Consider the following 19,847-nt stretch of genomic DNA (forward strand, 5'->3'; position numbering starts at 1 on the left):
TCTTCTTCTCCTACAGATGAAGAGGTTATCTGCGGAGGTTATTTTTTTAAGTTGAAAATAAAAAAAGTGAATGTGCTAAATTAGTTAGGGGGTTATATAATAACATGTTTTCAAGGAATATCAATTTAATACTTTCCAAAAGAACCCACCAGATTTTCAGAAATGTATCCAGTTCGGAAGCATTGGAACCTGTCAAAATGGCCTATGCTACTTATGAGAGCACCGGTTTAGATATAATCAATCAAGCAAGCCCTCTGTTGATAATGCACGGTCTTTTTGGCTCAAAATCCAACTGGAACAGCTTATGCAAAGCATACCATCAAAAATTCGACCCAACAAGAAAAATAATTGCAATGGATGCAAGAAATCATGGGGACAGTCCTCACAGTGAAAATCATACTTACACATATTTAGCAAATGATATCAAAGCATTGTTTGACCAACTGAACTTGAAAAAAGGCGCCTTAATGGGACATTCCATGGGAGGCAGAGCTGTCATGTTATTTGCTCTGAAATATGTAGGTTGTAAAGTTTTCCATTTGTCTCCATAAATGCGAACATAGAAATATTTTAGCCTGAGTTGGTCGAAAGGTTAGTAGTTGTTGATATTTCACCTGTCAGAACTAGTCCAAGTATGGATAGTATGCCACATCTGTTTCAAATACTAGAATCAATAATATTGCCTTCAGAGATGCCTATGTCAAAGGCAAGGACTTTTGTTGAAGAACAGTTGGCAAAGCATATTCACGATAAGTCCTTGAGATCCTTCTTGTTGACAAATTTGGTTCAGAAAAATAATGGCAGGTTTGTAAGATGCATTTCGTCAATACATATCTATAATATATTCTTGTAGTTATAATTGGAGGATTAATATTCCAGTTTTATTGAAAAATTTCAATAATATAGCAAACTTTCCTGTGGTCGATGATTTACATTATGATGGTCCAGTTCTCTTTATTGCTGGTGGAAATTCTGATTACATACAGTAAGTTGAGAGTATTATTATTATTAAAAATTGTGTACTGAATAGATATTTCGTTTATGTAGGTCAAAGATAATGCATTATAGTAATAATGACATACTGTTGAAATTTTGTATCCTCTTTGCCAAGTTCAATTAAATCTGACATAGGTAACCACCAACAATGCAATATAAACTAAAAAAAAAAACAATTCATAAAAGTTGATTATTTTTAATTCAAATATCAACAGCCTAGAGTACAATTTGAATCTCTTGGATGCTTTGTTTGCATATTCTTATCCATACAAGTGTGCGGATAAGAATAAGATGATCTTAATTGGGATTTTGAATTTTTGGATAACTATGAAATTGTGTAATTTCCCTAGAAAAAGAATGAAAGTGAAGGAATTCACAATAAGTCTTCCCCCATTGAACAATATTTCGAGTAATGACTTGGGACTTCTGATTTTAACAATAAACATGATTATTTCCTTGGATAGATCTCCTGGGGATTTTCTAATCTTTTCAAACTGTATCAAACAACTTCTTTTTGTGTCCAACCACTGTGTCTCCTGTTGCTGTGTTACATTTAGAAGAGAAAAGTTTGAAACTCAATCTTTTAGAATGTTTAGAAATAAATAGATTTATGAATCAGGTAATTTACTTTTCAACTTCTCATTTTTGTAAATTTGGGAATTGAATTATATACATTTCCCTTCAAAAAAAAAAAATTTACTGAATAACCAAATAGAATTAAATAACTCCCTGTTACTGAATATTTTTTCAAATGTGGAAACCGGTATACAAGCTCTAGTCATTTCATTCATTAGGTACATTACAAAGTCAGGTACACATTTAACATTAATTGATTGTGTAAAAGTCAGGTACTTGAAATATAGGTACTTCAAATTATAAATACATATTAAAGCATTGAATATTTAGATTTAAGTTGGTGAAGACACGCCTGAATAAACTATTGTATAGCGAAACGTGTTACGTTTTTGAAAAACTACCGGAAATCTCACAATAAAGTGTGTCTTGAATACGTTATGTATTTTCTTTAAATATCAGCCAATTCCATCAAATATATATCAAAAAAATAAAACCAAAATATGTAAAGTAGTTTGAAGAGTGTTGAGCTGAAATGAAAATCTGGTGAAAATAAAATCTAAACATTAATGATATGTAAAAATTATAAACTATTTTCATGGTGGAAATTGCAAGATTTAGATACATACTTAATAAAGATCTTGTATACGATTGCAATTGAATAAAACAAATACAATAGCAGGCTCTTGATTATCTGACAGCTGTCTTAAAATCTTTGTCATCTTCATCAAGCCATGTCCTTTCATCATCATGTGAATAAATTAACAAAAACCTTAAAAATGAACATCTTTTCATCAAGAACCAAATCATTTCATCAGATAAATTTAATTAAAAGAGAAGAAAATTTAGAATTGGCATATGCTTCATATGAATCGACGAAGAGTTATTCAGATAAAAACCCGGAACCAACTCCTGTTTTGGTTCTGCATGGATTTATGGCTTCCAAGAATAATTGGAATAGTTATTGCAAGAAATGTCACGAAAACACCAAATCTAAAGTGGTTGCTATTGATGCGAGAAATCATGGGGACTCGCCACATGCTACGGAAAATTCTTATGACGATATGGTTATGGACATAAGAGAGTTTATGTACAAAATGGATATGAAAAAAATTAATTTATTGGGCCATTCGATGGGCGGAAGAACCGCGATGCTTTTTGCACTCAAATATGTAAGACCAATGAGAGAAAAAATGTGGATTTTAAATTTTTATTCATTTATAATTTCACGGGATCACCCCCATTTACAAAAAAATTCATTTACATTATACAATAGTGTACAATAGAACATTACATCACAACTTAAAATACATATAGTAATAATAATAATATAAGATGCAATTGAGAATAAGGCTGAAATTTTTGAATTTGCTCAGAGATATCCCAATTAAATCTAAAATTCTTTCATTTATAAGTCGAAGTGTTATGATTATGTATGCCATAATTTTAAGTATGGAATCTTAAGTGAAACAAATCGCTAGACCTTAAAATTCTGTTTGAAACATAGTAATGAATTTAAATTGAAAGGGATGTATCTTAACGAAAGAAAAATTTTTGTGACAGAGAGGTTTTGGCTTTCTACCTCCATCTTCATACAAAAAATGTGGGAATCTTCCAAAGAAAGGAATGAAGTAATCAATTTCAAAATGAACTTTTCACAAAGATGTGTAGATCATCATGATGTGTAGATCATTTTTTTGGATCAATTGCTTTCTTCCTTACTTTGGAAGTTTTCCAAATTTTTTACATAAAGATGGACAAGTAGAAAGCCAAAACCTTTCTTTCACATAGAAATAGATGTTTTATAAGATTTCAGAGGCAAGAATTGAATAATTATAATTTAAATGACTGAATATGACCTCTTTAACCTTTTTTAACAAATTTTAGCTTTGAAAGTAGGTTGTGTATGTAAAATAGTCTTATAAATAGGTATATATTCTGATTTTAGTTGACTAGTCTAATGAAGTAGTAACATTTGTGTACCAAATTATTTTGTAACATTATGTTCTGCTTTTACAAATGATTAAATTCTATTCTATTCATTATTGAAATTGTGATGAATTTATTAGACATACCTTAATCAAATAATTTCTATCTACCAATATCTTACAATCCGTATTACACCAGGAATATTAGGGGTTTCACCTTGAAATGTAAGATAGTCAGTCAGCTATAAACTTATATAAACCTTTATTTTGGCACCCTAAAACTCTCAGAACCTACTTATCACAGGGTGTCTGCGACTACAGATATTCCAAGGTCAGAAAATCGATTTTTTACACATTTATTGCAAAAATCTCGTTTCCTATGGCTTTTATGCTATTTGTATGAATATTGTAGAGGATTAAATACTCTACAACATACATACACATACAAAATTACACAAAACCTTTGTAAATTGTATCTTACATGTTATTCTGATATATAAGCTGTATTTATGTAAAGTTTCATCTAAATCCGTTAAGTTGTTTAGGCGTGAAAGATCCACAAACGTACATACATACATCGGTCCTCACAAACTTTCACATTTATATTACTATATAGAATATAGATAAGTAACCTAAATCTGTTTGGTAAGTCATCTCTAACATTTTCAGCCAGAACTCGTTGAGAAACTCATAGTTGCTGATATTTCCCCCATAACAAGTAGTCCAAGTGTCAAACAACTTCCAAAACTTCTGAATATTCTGAAAAGAATTGAGATACCAGAAAAAACTACTCTGCAAGAGACAAGAAAAATTTTGAGCGAAAAATTGTTTACTCTAGTAGGAAACAAGCAACTTGTTTCATTCATCTTAACGAATTTAGTTCAAAAAAATGAGGGAAGGTAGTTATCTTAAATTCAACTCATCTTTTTATTGAAACATGTTATTCAATAGTTATAGTTGGCGTTTCAATGAACAAGCACTTGTTGAGAATTTTGAATATATATCTACGTTTCCAGAAATATACAACATCAAGTATGAAGGCCCAGTGCTGTTTGTTGGTGGTGCGAAATCAGATCATATCCCGTAAGACATTTAAAATATAATTTTTCTCTCTGTCAGTCTTTCAGTCAATATATACTTTTTTAAATTCCCCAGTCAACCATTACACACATGAAAACTCATTTTAATGCGAAAATTCTCAAAATACAGTAAAGGTATTTTCATCTAATGAAAATGAACCAATCGATCAATTCAAATCATTTTCAACATTTTGTGACATTCAACAATACACTTTATTATAATGTTTTCTCTCTAGGTAATTGTTGACAAAATCTAGTTAGACGTGTCTCGAAAAGTACAGCAATTTGAAATTGTAGCACAAAAACTAATTGATAATGATTTATCAAAAGACCTCAAAATTTTATTAATAAATTTCCATTTTTTTTTAAGAAAATTGTGTTATTTAGCAATACCGTGAGAGCAACCAGCTTGACAAAACTGCGAGTCCATAGGACGAGTGAGTTTATTCTATTGTTCAATTGGTAGTGCTGCTCAAAAATAAAGCTTGACTTTGAAAAAATAGTCATTGCTCAATTTTCTCAAATTTATATACCATTTTTTATTATTTGAAATGATTCTTGATATTCTCGAAGGAATGGTTTCAGAGATATTCAATAATTTAGTAAAAAAATATTTGATAAAGTTCGAAGTCTCACAAAGTGCCCCTGTGAAATGTAAAAATCATTATATTCGACCACTTATCACAGAAACTTGTTCCAGTGAACTAATTGTGAGCCGAAATTGATATTCTGTATAGTAACGATGAGATTGGAACCTTTGGTGTGAAAGTTGAATAACTTTTTTCGAGATCAATTGCCCTAACACCAAACTGATATTTTTGCACTCGACGCGCGTTTCGCCAACAAAGTTAGCATCCTCAGGTGAAGAAAATTGATACCTAGTCTAGTCTGGTTAGTCCTTATATACTAAAATTTGTTACCTGAGGTTGTATACCTGAAGTCCAATATGGAATTCCTCGGTAATAATAATAATAATAATAATAATAATATTTTATTCACCATTCACGATACATAGTGTATATATATATGGTGAGTCAATCAATAATCAGAATTAATACTAGGTATAAATTTAAAAATGTTAATATTTATACAAGACGTCACTAAAAAGAAAAAAAAGAAATTTATACATACATATAAACACATACACAATTGAAATATATAAAAACGTATACAGATCTAGTTCAGATTTTATTTTTCAGAAATTATCGTCTAAAAATTCTTGGAAATTATAGTAGCATTTCTCTAATAGCAAGTCTTTAACTTTCTTTTGAAATATGATGTTACTTCCAGTCCGTTTGAGTGATTCTGGTAGTTTATTGTAATATATGATTGCATTGTAATCCGGAGACCTCTCATAGAATGTCGTTCTATGTTTAGGAATTTTCAATAAGTTGCCGTGTCTGGTGTTATATTCATGTTTCTCAGAATTACACGAATAATTATCTATATTCTGTTTGGCAAAGATAATACATCGAAAAATGTACACAGCAGGCACCGTAAGAATTTTATTTTCTTTAAAGATAGATCGACAACTGTCTTGATAATTCAAGTTAAAAATCAGTCTTACTAAACGCTTTTGGGAAACAAACACTCTCAAGAATTCTCTTGCTCGACCCCATGCCAATATATTCATATTAATATGTGCATATGCCATAGTATAGTAAATGCTTAGCAAGCCTGCTATATTCATAGTTGATTTCATTTGTTTAATAGCGAAATAGGCTTTATTTAGTTTTGAACATACACTTTCAATGTGTCTACCCCAATTTATACTCTCATCTAAATGAGTGCCTAAAAATTTAGTTTCCATAGAGGGTTGGATGTCGTCAATTACAAAAAGTTCGTTGGGTAACAATTTTCGGTGAAAAAATTTGACTATTACCGATTTGGACGTGTTTAGAATTAACTTATTTCTCTGACACCAGGATGAAAATTGATTTACAACTACATGCAAGTTTTTTGTAATTATTCTCTTCCTAACAGAAGATTAATGACTCGAATCATTGTCCACAACACAAATTGGCGGCACCGCAATTTCTGGTACACAGGTTAGGTTAGGTTTCCTTTAAAGAAAGATAAGTACGACAATGAAAAGAGAGTGATTCGGTATGTAGCTGAAGCAAATGGTTTTAACCCAGATATAGTTGACAAGATAATTAGAAAATGCTAGTTTAGGAAGCACTTCGTAAATCTTCAACGTTTCAAAAAGAGGAGAGTAATAACAAGTTTATAGTAATCCCATATGAACCCCAATACACGAGAGGGCTTCAACAGATATTCGATAAAGTAAATATGAAAGTTGCATATAAAACTTCTCATAAATTGCAACAGCTTCTTGGTAATCCAAAAGATAGACTAGAAAACACAGAAAGGTCGGGGATTTACGACATCAGTTGTCAAGATTGCAACAGCAAATACATCGGCCAGAGCCGACAAGCGATTAAAACCCGCTTCAAGGAGCATTGTGCACACGTGAAATACGGAAGGATAAAAAAATCCAGTGTCGCCCAACATGCTCTAGACAAGGACCACATAATTGGTGAAAACAATCTGAAATTGATTAAGCATGTGCATGACACCAGGTTACTCGATGCATGTGAGAATCTAGAAATAGCAAAATGTAAAAACAGCATGAATGGCGATAAGGGACCCATCCCGTTTAGCCCGCTTTTTAATCTTCTGTTAGGAAGATAATAATTACAAAAAACTTGCATGTAGTTAATTACCGAGGAATTCCATATTGGACTTCAGGTATACAACCTCAGGTAACAAATTTTAGTATATAAGGACTAACCAGACTAGACTAGGTATCAATTTTCTTCTCCTGAGGATGCTAACTTTGTTGGCAAAACGCGCGTCGAGTGCAAAAATATCAGTTTGGTGTTATAGGGCAATTGATCTCGAAAAAAGTTATTCATTCTGTATAGTCAAAAACCAGTAATCAAAAATATGGATGATAGAATTGTATTGTATTAAAAAATGGAACAATTTGAAATTTAGGATTCTTCCATGAAACATCTAAATGTAGAGATGGATTCTAATCCAACACATGATCAAAGGTGCCCTTACATATTGCAGCGAGCATCTATTGGCTCGCTTCAAAAGATAAGGGTTAGTTATCGGTGTATCTGAAAATAAATCGAGGAATTCACTGCAGCTGCCCTAATTAGTTTTTTTGTCATACCTAGTATTTACAAGCCGCATATAGTATTCAATAAAGCCCTAAAAATAATGTAGAGATATTTACTTTTGCAAACGATTTATTTTACTTGTGCCAGCTTCGAAGAAGTTTCAATATGCACTTTTTGGTATGTCCTTGAGCTCTCTCAGTGATTTAGTTTTTATCTCCTAAGTCATCACAAAACGCCGTCCTGTCATGGGTGTCTTCAATTTTGGAGACAGGAAAAAGCGCTGGGGACCAATCTGGCGAATACGGTGGCTGAGGTATGATTACGGTGTTGTTTTTTGCCAAAAAATCACGAACATGCAATGACGAGTAACCAGGTGCATTATCGTGATACAAAAGAAATGAATTGCGGTAGACTAAGATGTTAAAGACACCATCCTGGCAAGCCATGATGAACCCCTGTTTACGACTCCAGCCCACTCGATCTGAGGAAAACGAAAGTCAGGCACTTCGATAAGCCAAGGTCTTCAAGGTCTTGCAATATTGCATTGGCTTTTATATAAGCCTTTTGCTGAACAGGTTCCAACTTGGTGACAGAGTTGTGATCACCTAGTTTCAGTCGAAAACTAAACCGAGTTCACCAGCTACTCGGGCAGCTGCCCCAAAGAAAAGTGCTCCAATTTCTGATCTCTCATGGCCGCGGACCATGCCAAGAAGGGGATCCGAATTCCTGATGAATTTACAGACTCCATCCAGTACCATGCTTTCATGTAGACACTCCAACATTCTAAAAGCATTCTAAAAGAATGCAAACTGAAGACGTGTTTCAGAGTCCTTTGACCATGAATTTTCTTTTCAATTTATTTCAAGTGCAATCATGAAAGTATATTCTGTTTTTAAAATATTTCATTACATCTCTCTTGTTTTTCAGGAAAAGTGATTACCCAAAAATACTGAAATTATTTCCAAATGCTGAACTGAAATTCATAGAAGGAGCTGGTCATTGGATACATAGTGAAAAACCTGCAGAGTTTCTGAAAGTAACTATAGATTTTCTAAACAAAAAAATCAACAAATAGTGATTTTTTGAGACCATCACTTTCAAATATATTACAAAATTTCATTTTCGGCATAAACTAGTCATATTGGGAAAAATAAAAGAATTTTAAGAAAATATACTATTTTTAATTACAATAATGACACATTTCCAAAGATACTATACAATATACATACATATACAATAAATTACTTTACTGATTTGTACATTCAACAATTGAGAAAACAAATGAAACACAACCAAATTGTATCAATGAACCATGATTCAAAATTGCTGAACCTTCCCAGCCTTTTCTCAGTTCATCTGGATTATGGACGCAGCAACATTCCAATCTGAAAATGACAAACCATTTCTTTTAATGTTCAAATGAATTGGATTTAAGGCTTTTTGATTTGAAAACTTATATAAGTATACCAAAATGAGTTAAAATGATAGAAGTCATCTCAAATAAATTGCCTTCTGAGAAAACTAACAGATACAAGGAATGGTCATAATTTTCAATAGCTAAGCATCCATTGAAATCGATCGGTCTTATATATTGTCGACTCTAAATTTTGTTGTTTCTCTACCTGGGTTCAGAAACTGCAATCACTGAACCATAAAATACCTAACAATATAAAAAAAATTGAATTATACGATATTCAAGACATACTTAAAGAATGCATCTGTTTTAAAAAAAAATCTTATTTTCCATTAACCAGCAGTAGCACACCTACGAACGACAACCCTGAGAAGTCGAATCTTGTGCGAGCCAAGGATTAACGAGGTCTTACCTTTTAACGTGTGATCACTAACACATTTTGAAATAGACTGACAGTTTTGTAGTTTTACATATTTTTATTTGTAGTATTATTCTCAGTATGTTCTTTTTTTCTTTCAATATGTATGTCACATCGTCCCCACTATGAACATGTAATGTTTCTTGGGATTATTAAATTCATTATTATAATTGAATACAATGGGGAATGTTCCTCCCGACGAAAATCAAGTAGTTTTCATAAAAAAACTCTAAAACAACGCATTTTAAACTTATCATTTCAATATTTTTCTTTAAAAAATTATTTAAATACTTAAAAAAAGAGGAATTAAATAATGCATTCAACATTTGAAGGGATTCGTTTCTATTTCACCATTTGGCAACATCGGTTATAGCTAATAAAGGACAATGAATCTGTTACCTGTATGAGACAAACAAAGGTGACATATTTCAGAGGCGTGCTGTTCTGTTTACTTATGTTCCGAGTTCCGAGACATTCTGTGACATATGACATTTTGTGCACCTAACCTATCTTCCTCTATATAAATAAATAACAAAACAACTGTGTTTATTTGGCTTGTGAAGGTGGTATTGAACTGTAATTTATATTTTGCCTTAATTGTTGATTTATAAAGATAATTTTCCTTTTTAAAAGTAGAATATCTAGATACGTATAAATTATTTCAACTTGATATAGGCGCTGTTGCCAATATGTGAATTAGAAACAAATCCCTTTAAAAATTAAAACCCAACATTTGAAACATCAATTTGAATACTTTTTGAAGTGAATTTGAAAAACTCATGAATTAAACTCAACTTTATTTTGTTCTAACTTGTATTTGCTGTAATAACCCAAATTGAGGAACATTCCCCATTGCCCACGAGCACAATGAAGTAGATGGGTTGGTATAGTCATGGACACAAACAACATCATTAAAAGAATAAGAAGATAAAAAAATAATTCTAGAGCAATTAGAAAATAAAAATAAGCAAGGAGCTACAACCAGCATAGTTCCAAAAATTGAATGTGTCCAAAGAAGAGTTTCTGATTCCAAACTAGTCATGGTAGACTTACTGAAAACTCATTTTATACGAACAATTAGCCATTATTTAAAAATTAAATTCTAAACAAGGCTGGTAATAAACAAGAGAAATTGAAAATTATACAAAAATACTAATTGTAAAAATCCTGCACGTACAATACTCATTGATCAAAAATAGACAAAACTTACAAAAAATGTGTCAGCCAGAGATATGATCAAAACAACATACTTATCCGTAGAATCGACAGCAGACATTTTTGCTTCTGAAGATGGCTTGCGTATTCTGTGAATCCTCCTTTTTTTGTCAATAATTTCTCGAACTTGCATTTCCAAGTTGGCACACTTTTCGTCTGATGAAACATTCTTTTCGGGTCGTTTAGGCGAGATATTGTTAGAGTATAAAACATTATTGACATAAGTTCCATATGGAGAGTAGTTTATCAGCTCATAATGCTTCGTATACTGAAAAATAAAAAAAATGGTTCAAGAGTCATAGTCTAGAATTTGGATTGAATTTGAATGAGCCTCAATTATAACAGAAATTTCAAAAGTTTTGTATTTACATATTCTCTGAAAAATCAATCCTATCACTTCATTGAAGAGTTTTTAGACGCTACATTGTAGAGAATTTTAATTCAAGTATATGTATATTCTTTATATTTCAAATTGTATATTTCTGAATATTATGATGAATAAATAAATGTTTCAAAAATTCTTCTTCTTAATGTACAGTACAGATATTAAAAACCCTTCCGTACTAAAAATGATACCACATGAAGTGGTATCATTTTTAGTACTTTTTCATAAGCGGTACACTCGTCACCTTATAGGACGCTGCAAACTTTTTTCAAATAGAGAGGGAAAATCTTGTGATGCCTTGTTTGATAGAATTTCAATTATCTTTCCAACACTTTATACCTTTTGGAAATCGGATTAGCTTGAAAATATATCGCTTAGCAAATAATGCCATTGGAAAAAGAATCCATATGTTTGAATACGATATGAAATCAAAATAGATTGATGCAGCCAACAGTAGACAGCTGTTTCAGCCTGTTCGAATCATATTGAAGAGATAAGTGGCCAGAAATAGTACCTGATGATGTGGGAGTATATAGTATCAATTTCAAAAACTACACCTCACGAGTTGATCTTCACAAACTTTATTTGAATAAATATAATTTAAAAAATTAAAAAACACGCTTTTGAAGAACATCGAACTGAAAAGTTAAAAATATTTTTTTTAAATAAGCTTATTTGTTTTTTACTTTAAGTTCTAGTCACTAGTATTAAAAATCTTTAATGGACGGCGCACGAATGTAAAATTCCCCTCAAACAACATAATAAAGTTTGAGGTATCAAATTCTATAGTAATACCGAGATGCAGTAAGTCTCCAACAGAGGGCGGACAGTTGTACAATTTGTTTCGAAGTAAAGAGAAAATTTGCAGTAATAATTTCAAAAAACAATTCAGTCTTGGATGTTTTGATTTGAAGTTTCATTCAAAATATTAATGGAGTAAAAATATTTTTTTAGCGAATAATTTTATTTTTCAAATCAATCTTTTGATTTGATATGTATGTCAGCACCTTAATTCTAATTTTTCGATTTTTTGAAATATTTGAGTAACTGAATTTTTTAGGTGTACAATTTACGATAAAGTTTTCATTGTTGAAATCCATATTCTGGTTTGCTTTCAAATAATCGAATTAGATTTTAAAATGTATCTTCCGTTTCGTTCAAACCTTTTTTCTGTACTGAATCACGGGTAATTGAAAATATTTCATCTGTAGTACAAAATTTCGCTAACACTTATAATTCTTAAAATATGTTTTTTATTTTGATTTTCTTTTGAACAACCTATCAACAACTTATTCATCAAACTCAAACAACTGTTCATGCAGCTGCAGTTTCGTAAGAAGGTATCATCTTTCCCTCCAACCGATTTCCTGGAGTCTTTGAAGTCCACTAGATACTCGTTAGGACAACAAGAGGATTGTTCCGAATTCTTGGGGTTCTTGTTGAATACTCTTCGTGAGCAAAACAATAGCAAAATCAATACTCCTGACCGCTCTGGACTGAATGATTCCGTACAACCCATCTCGTCTTGTGTTTGTAAATCTTTTGCTGGAAAAATCCTCACTGGTTTACTTTGTGGTAAATTTTCAAGTACCGAAAACTTATGTGAATTTCTGGAACTTCATTTAGCTTTTCCTAATACGACTAATTACCAGTCCGTGCAAAGCTTATTGTTAAATCATCTGAAAATGGAATTTTTAATAGGTGATGATCGACTGTATTGTCAAACATGCGCCAAACTAACTGACTGTTATAATTAAACAAGTATAGCTGAGGCTGCAGTCAATCTAATAATAACAATGATGATTTTCAAACAAGACTCAACCTCTAACGGAAGCAAGAAACTCTTTGGAAGGTTCGAAATAGATGAACACTTCAACCTAGCAGACCACTATTATAATATTCATGCAGTCATTGTTCACAGTGGTTCTGGTGTTGAATTTGGTCATTATTACGCCTTGGTCAAAGAAGAAACGGACTGGTTTAAGTTTGACGATAGTCGTGTCACGAAGTGTTCTGGTGATGCATTGAATTTATTGGAGCCTCTGGAGACACCCTACATTTTGTTTTATAAGAGAGAGGACATTGTTGGATCAAGATCTTCAGATGATGTGGTGCTGCAGGTTTTTCCGGGTTTTCCTGCAGCTGAAAAAGCAAATGCGCCACTGGAATCAATGAAGTCGCCCCGGAGTGCCAATTAATTTTTATTGTTGTTTTTATTTTATTTTTATCGTTGTACTTTTCAATAAAAAATTGTTACCTATCAAGGAGGTTACGTATAGCGGCATCTGTCCGCGAATAGCTTAAACAATAATTGATAGTTACGTACAGCGCCATCTGCCCGCGAATAGATTAAGAAATATTAATGAGGTTACGTACAGCGCCATCTGCCGGCGAATAGATCAAGCAATAATGACGATAATTCTGTCAATACAGAAACCTAACTTGAGAGTTACAAACATACATACATACAGGTGAAGCTAATATAAAGCATGTAATAAAAATATGTCACATGTTTCGCTAGCACAGTAGCTTTTTCACTTGAATCAGAAAAAAAAATAGTAACAATACTTGAAAAATTCAGAAAACAAGTTTTAGAGGGTTTTAGAGGTTAGAGGCTTTTTTTTCTACATCTTCTGTAAATATTTTGAAGTAAGGAAGGAAGGAAGCTATTCAGGTAATAATAAACTCTGTACATAGATCTGTGAGGAAACTGCTAAGAAGCTGAACAATCTAAGTTAATTACTGTTTGAAAATATCAGCTAGAATTACTAAGGAAGAATTTAATAAATTTTGCTGATGGATGTGCGATAAAAATCCAGGGGAGGTTTTGCTAGCCTATTTCATTCGATGGATTCGTTATTTCACAGCATGCAACTGCGATATTATTATCAATTTCATTTGAGAATCGTAGCACACTTATATTATTCAGCAAACAAAGTTTTCCATTTACAACATCAACAATGATTTCTACTCACCTCATCAAAAAAAACAGTGGCATGTTTGGGTGCAATGAAATTACAAATACCAAAATTCTCCAAATTAACATCATTAGCAGATCCCTTTCCAATATTTAAAACCCTATATCGCATAGCTACAGCTTCAGGAAATCTAAGAGATACTGTTGGTCTAAATCCCATAAAGCTGTCATCATGTCGAACATCTGTTGGATCTACCTCTGTAGTTCTAACATTATAGAAATGCTTCGAAACCACTGGGCACATCATAGCTCTTGCCCTAATGGTAGACTTGGGTTTCGTTTTCTTTTTTGGACTCGAAAATACTCGAGATATTCTATCAATATCAGCAGGAGTGAGCAGTTCGCTGGGGAGAGGCATATTTCGTAGATTTTCCCTAAAGGCTGGAGAGAAAAGAGCGTTGGAGGATGAAGTAGTGAGAAGCTGTTGGATACGCTGGTATGCAAGGAGCTTGATGACTCTGTCGTCTAACTGCTTCAATTCCAACTCAACTGAAAGGAAAAAGTTTCTTATGCTGTTATGAAATTTGCTCAATTTGGCAGATTATAATTGTAGAAGTTCTGTTCAAAACTGTTATAATAGAGTAAAAACCTTTTCAATCTAAAGAACATGACAGGTATGGCAGAGCTGTTTGAGATATTTTCAACATGAGTTGGTGTTTTAGTAATGATTCAAAGAATAGAAAATAACATCAGATAACCATACTCAATAAAACAAGAAAAAATGAATCACATTCCATGTCTCATATAATTCTACATATAAATTTCTACAAATGTATGTTCCACAACAATTAGTCTTATGAATGTGACAGAAGAAAATCAGAGATGACACATTTTGAATATTAAATAAAAACATCAAGTATCAGAAACAAACTATTTTTAGCGAGATATAACTTTTTAATCTATTTAATGAATGTCTTAATTATTTTGTCATCATTACAGAGATTATTTTTTGGCATTTTCAATCTATAAACACGACCATCTTTTAGATGGTGATGTTTTTCCAGATGAAATTGTTATTGATTCACTCCGAATAATACAACTTCATGGCACTTGTATAATTTTCAAAATGAACTGAAATTCTTCTCTGAATATTAAAATTTCAAACATATTTCATGTATTACCAAAATGAACTGAAGGTGGAAAATTGAGCAAATAGAAATTAATTCTTTGAGCTAATACTATGTCATTTTTCAATAATTCAAAATAGTTTTTTAGTAATAATTGACAATTACTGAATACTGAAGAAAAATATCATAAATACATACATATATCTAGGTTTATTATTACTCAAAACACATCACTTATCAATGAGTTGAATGTGACAAATTTATCAAACTGTCAAATTCAACAATATGTTCCATAGCATTCTCAGATGGAGATTATAAGTAATAAAAGAATACTGAGTGCAACCAGAATAAATGGTTCAGTACACTTAAGTGCCACTTTCAGCAGTAATCCAAATTTCATGCAAGATTATCATGGAGTTTCAACCTCAATACTACCTCATAAACAATAACAAGACAATATTATAGGTAGTAATAAAACTGTAATATTCATTAAAAATTGGAAAAGAAAGATTTTGGCTTTCTACTTCTCCACCTTTATACAAAAAAATGTGGCAATCTTTCACATTTATTTATATAAAGATGGAGAAGAAGAAATCCTTTCCTTTCCCAAAAATTAATCTCACTTAAAATATACCCCTTTCAATTTATACATTAAAAATTAAAATTGAAAAGTTATATTTTCAAGAGCGATCTTATGTATCAAGATGGAGAAGTAGAAGGCCAAAACTTTCTTTTCCCAAAAATACATTAAAAATTGTTTTGGAATTGAACTGAAAATGAGAAAAATTAATGGAAATATTTTTATTATTGGTTATGATTAACTTTTATTTGAAAGAGGTAACACTCAGGTCCTAATCTCAACCTAGCTAAGATAACAGAAAAACTAATTAGGATTTGAGTAACGACACATGAATGTAAAGCATAAATATAATAATGCAATAACTTACATGAAAATGAAACTCAAATCACGATATTTAGGGAAAAAAGTGGAATTATAATAAGATGTTTCCAGTGGCATAAGGAACCTTTTTTATTTTTTTACTGCCAGTAGAATTATATAGATTTTACAGAGTACTTACAATGAGACTAGGTGAATTTAAAATTATGCATGTCTTCAAAAAAATTCGTCAATACGGTATAAGGCCTTGGATATCAGATTTTTTTTATTCAGTTTTGACTGAACGAGTCAGTTTTGACAAGTAGTGAATAATGATTTATTTTCATACGATGGCACACAATAATAATTTTTTACCAAATATTCAATTTACCGACTAAGCAAATTTTTCTTGAGATGATATTATGAACCTTCACAATGACTATTTTTGGGCCGACGAAAATCCACACGTTATTAGAGAAAGTCATTTTCAGCAACAATTTTTGCTGAACGTTTGGGTAGGAATGATTGGTGACTACCTAACTGGACCATTTTTCTACCAGCAAGATGAGCAGGTGACATAACCTACCCTAATTGCTGGATTTGACGTGAAGAACCTCAAAATTGGCCAGCTCGCACTCCCGATATGAATCCTCTGGATTTCTATTTATAGGGTCATCTGAAGGTTCTTGTTTAAACTCCTGTATTAGATGTGAACTACCTGAGCAATTGAATAATTGACAATTGCAATGTCATAAGGAATACTCCAGTTATTTTTGAACGTGTCAGACAATCAATGACAAATAGATTGCAGTCGTGTATTTTATCAGAAGGTGGACATTTTGCTCATTCATTTTAGGGTTGAAATTATTTACTATTTACTTTTGGTTTTTATTTTATGTTGTCCATGGATAGTTTTTAGAAGTATTTTTTCTCAAAAACGAAGCTTGATATGAAAAAAAAAGCGACGAAATAGTTGTATTTTTAGTTGCTTGATTCGAAGAAATAAAAAACTACAAAAAAGTCAGTAGCGTCTTTTTCTCTCTCAATATTGTTGGCTGTGGTGCCCACTGAGACGCCACCGGAACTAATAATTTCAATCTAGTTTGGGCTAAATAAGCGCCTTATTACTTCAAATAACTGTATCAAATTCCAATGAAATTGGTGTAAGGATATTTTATAAATAGGTTTTTTTTTAACTTCAACGCCATGTATCTCCGAAACGAGGCAACTTCTGACATTTGTTAATAAAAACTTTTTTCTTAAAACTGACCTCTAAATTTTCGTACCGTAGTTAGGAAACACCCTGTATAATTGGTTTCGCAGGTGTTATAAAACATTTCAAACAATCTGCCTTTTACTAGACCAAGTTTATAATCTTGAAAGAATGATTATATTATGAGGGACAAATCAGGTGGAAAATTAGAAAGTTGTGAACAGTTCCTCAAACATAAACTAAAAGAAAAAGCTCTTTTCAAACAACTACGTTCACATGAACACTGAAATACACGAAAGAAAAAGTTTTTTAAACAACTACTTTCATGCAAACATTGAATTATAAGAAAATCACTTGTTCCCATTCAATTTCTACTTCAAACATTGTTATGGAATTGAAACCGATATCATTCATAATAATACTACATAAACTGATATTTGAAAGAATATTAATATTAACTTTACCTTAAATGGAAATACACTATTCTCAAGGTTTCAAAACACCTGTCTTCAACACCTCATTAGCATGCATTTGATCTTTTGAAGACAAAAACATGCCCCTCTCACAAAAATCACGACTTTTCTTTTAAAAACTTATTTGGAAGAAAAAAAGGGGAATACTCCTGAGTTTGTTAGTAAATACTCAATTATTTTGCTAACATTTCACTGCCCTGATCAATAACATCAAACAAAAGGATCACTGAATATATGATAATTACTAATAATTACTAGAGAGTATTCTTTCAGATTCTATCTATGAATTTTTCATTTTCGAGATTGTTGTATGTGTTTAAATCAATACTTGTATATACCTAATATTTCACTCACCTCATCAATAACTTCGAACAAAGAACCATTCAATATAATAAAGTTTGCTTTGTTTATACATTAACCTATCAATAATTTCTAGATAAAATTCTTTCAGGTGTTGTTATACTCACTTTCCGTTGTTACTCCTGATATCATGTCTGTGATAAAACTGTGCTCTTTCCTGATGAGTTCTTTCTCAAAATAGCCACCATTCAAATGTTCACTTTTCACAAAGCCATTTAAAGATGTCCATTCGATATTATCCAAGATAATATTGCTACCGTTCTCTTCTGAAGTTCCATTGTCTAACTTTCTACTGTCTTTTTTAATATCACAGTTGTCACTATATTCATTTTGAATATCTTCTGTCTTAATGTTGTCTTGCACTTCATTTTCCTCCTCTATTTTCACTACATGTTCACTTAGTAGGTCCACGTTTTTTCGTTTACTTTCTAAACACTCTAATCTTAGCACGTCTCGTAGTCGCGGAAGCAGCTTCACTGGTTTTTTGTAATGGAACTTTACCATTTCTGGGACTTTAACAGTATTTTTTGGTGGTAAACGGGTTTTTATTCGAAAAGGGGGGTGTTTTCTGTGCACTTTTCTGAAGAATTCTAATTTTACCGTATCCTGATCAACGGGACCTGTAAATCTATCCCATATCGTTACTCGTTCGGTTGCAGACACTGAAGTTAGCAATTTGGCATCCTGAGGAAAAAATTACAAATTTTAGAAGTGGACAATGATGTTTTCTAAATATGAATATTCAACAATTGAACTCATTATTCACATTAATCGAAACTAAGAAATTATTGACCCCAATAGTCTTTTAAACTATAAAAACATTTTTTTATAAGGAATATTTTCGTATTATTCTTGAAGATTTTATTTGATTTGAACTCCTTGATTGAATTTTTCAATTTATCGTAAAGTGAGATAGCACTGTATGCTGGAGAATTTTTAAATTTATTTCATTTGCAGGAGGGTATCCTTAACATACCACTATGACGTGTATGATAATTATGAGAAGAAGCATTCGTTTCAAAAGAAGCAAGATTATTTCTTACATAAGTCACACATTTGAATATGTATATGCATGGAACTGATGATATATTTTACCTTATAAGAATGGATTTGCAGCTCTCAAAAATTAGTGTTATAATGTGTTTTTGGGCAACAAATAATATACTAAAATTTCTACCGCATCCCCATGCCATTATATTTAAGGAAATATGCGGATATGCCATTACAAAATATATACTCAAGAGATTTTTTTATTTACACAAAATTTCATTTGTTCCTTCACGGAAAATGCTGCATTAAATTTTTGCAAACCCCATCAATATGCAGATCCCAATTCAGAGATTCATCTAATATCGTACCTAGAAATTTTACATCATGTGACATTGCTATTCCATCAGTAATATCAACTCCACCTGAAATGTTATTTTTTTTATTATAAAATTTACTCGAAACAGATTTATAGGTATTTAATATCAATCAGTACGTCTCAAGTACCAATATTCTTAACAGAAATCAAAATAAGCCTGAAGATGGCAATTCATAAGTAAAGGAAAATAGATATTTCGTAATGGATCTTGAAACATTCATCTCTTTTAACCTACACAGTAGGTTCTGGTAAATGCCTGCCAGAAAACAACTACTTCTCCGGCTAATACCACAATGGATATTGAATTATTCTGACAGTTATTATTATTGGTTTTTACATCCTCTGGAAATGTATACCCTAGTTAGGAAACACCCT

General features: G+C 31.7%; 2 protein-coding genes across 4 annotated transcripts in view; one reads left to right on the forward strand and one right to left on the reverse strand.

The window, feature by feature from the left end:
* Positions 1 to 8,877, forward strand: LOC111504755 (sn-1-specific diacylglycerol lipase ABHD11). 2 transcript variants are annotated; one of them, XM_023159445.2, is made up of 4 exons: positions 1 to 518; positions 575 to 804; positions 854 to 985; positions 8,635 to 8,877. In XM_023159445.2, exons 1-4 carry the CDS (start codon positions 105 to 107, stop codon positions 8,780 to 8,782), a joined length of 924 nt encoding a protein of 307 aa, XP_023015213.2. In that variant the 5' UTR covers positions 1 to 104; the 3' UTR covers positions 8,783 to 8,877. The 2 variants fall into 2 exon arrangements, with proteins under 2 accessions (XP_023015213.2, XP_023015212.1); XM_023159444.2 differs by lacking the exons at positions 1 to 518; positions 575 to 804; positions 854 to 985 and adding exons at positions 2,259 to 2,741; positions 4,167 to 4,396; positions 4,449 to 4,580.
* LOC111504754 (PHD finger protein 12) overlaps positions 8,867 to 19,847 on the reverse strand; it is a 26,746-nt gene continuing 15,765 nt past the window's right edge. Inside the window, exons 5-8 of one of the 2 annotated variants that reach the window (XM_023159443.2) lie at positions 18,214 to 18,790; positions 14,115 to 14,605; positions 10,750 to 11,022; positions 8,867 to 9,092 (exon numbers count right to left, since the gene is read on the reverse strand). In XM_023159443.2, coding sequence (XP_023015211.1) covers positions 9,069 to 9,092; positions 10,750 to 11,022; positions 14,115 to 14,605; positions 18,214 to 18,790 — 1,365 coding nt within the window. In that variant the 3' untranslated portion in view covers positions 8,867 to 9,068. The remainder of the gene's footprint in view (positions 9,093 to 10,749; positions 11,023 to 14,114; positions 14,606 to 18,213; positions 18,791 to 19,847) is intronic. The other variant, XM_023159442.2, reaches the window with a different exon arrangement.

Source organism: Leptinotarsa decemlineata, unplaced genomic scaffold (assembly GCF_025532065.1).
Source record: "Leptinotarsa decemlineata unplaced genomic scaffold, Ldec_3_MD MMD2_tig00000505_RagTag_RagTag, whole genome shotgun sequence".
NCBI lineage: Eukaryota > Metazoa > Arthropoda > Insecta > Coleoptera > Chrysomelidae > Leptinotarsa > Leptinotarsa decemlineata.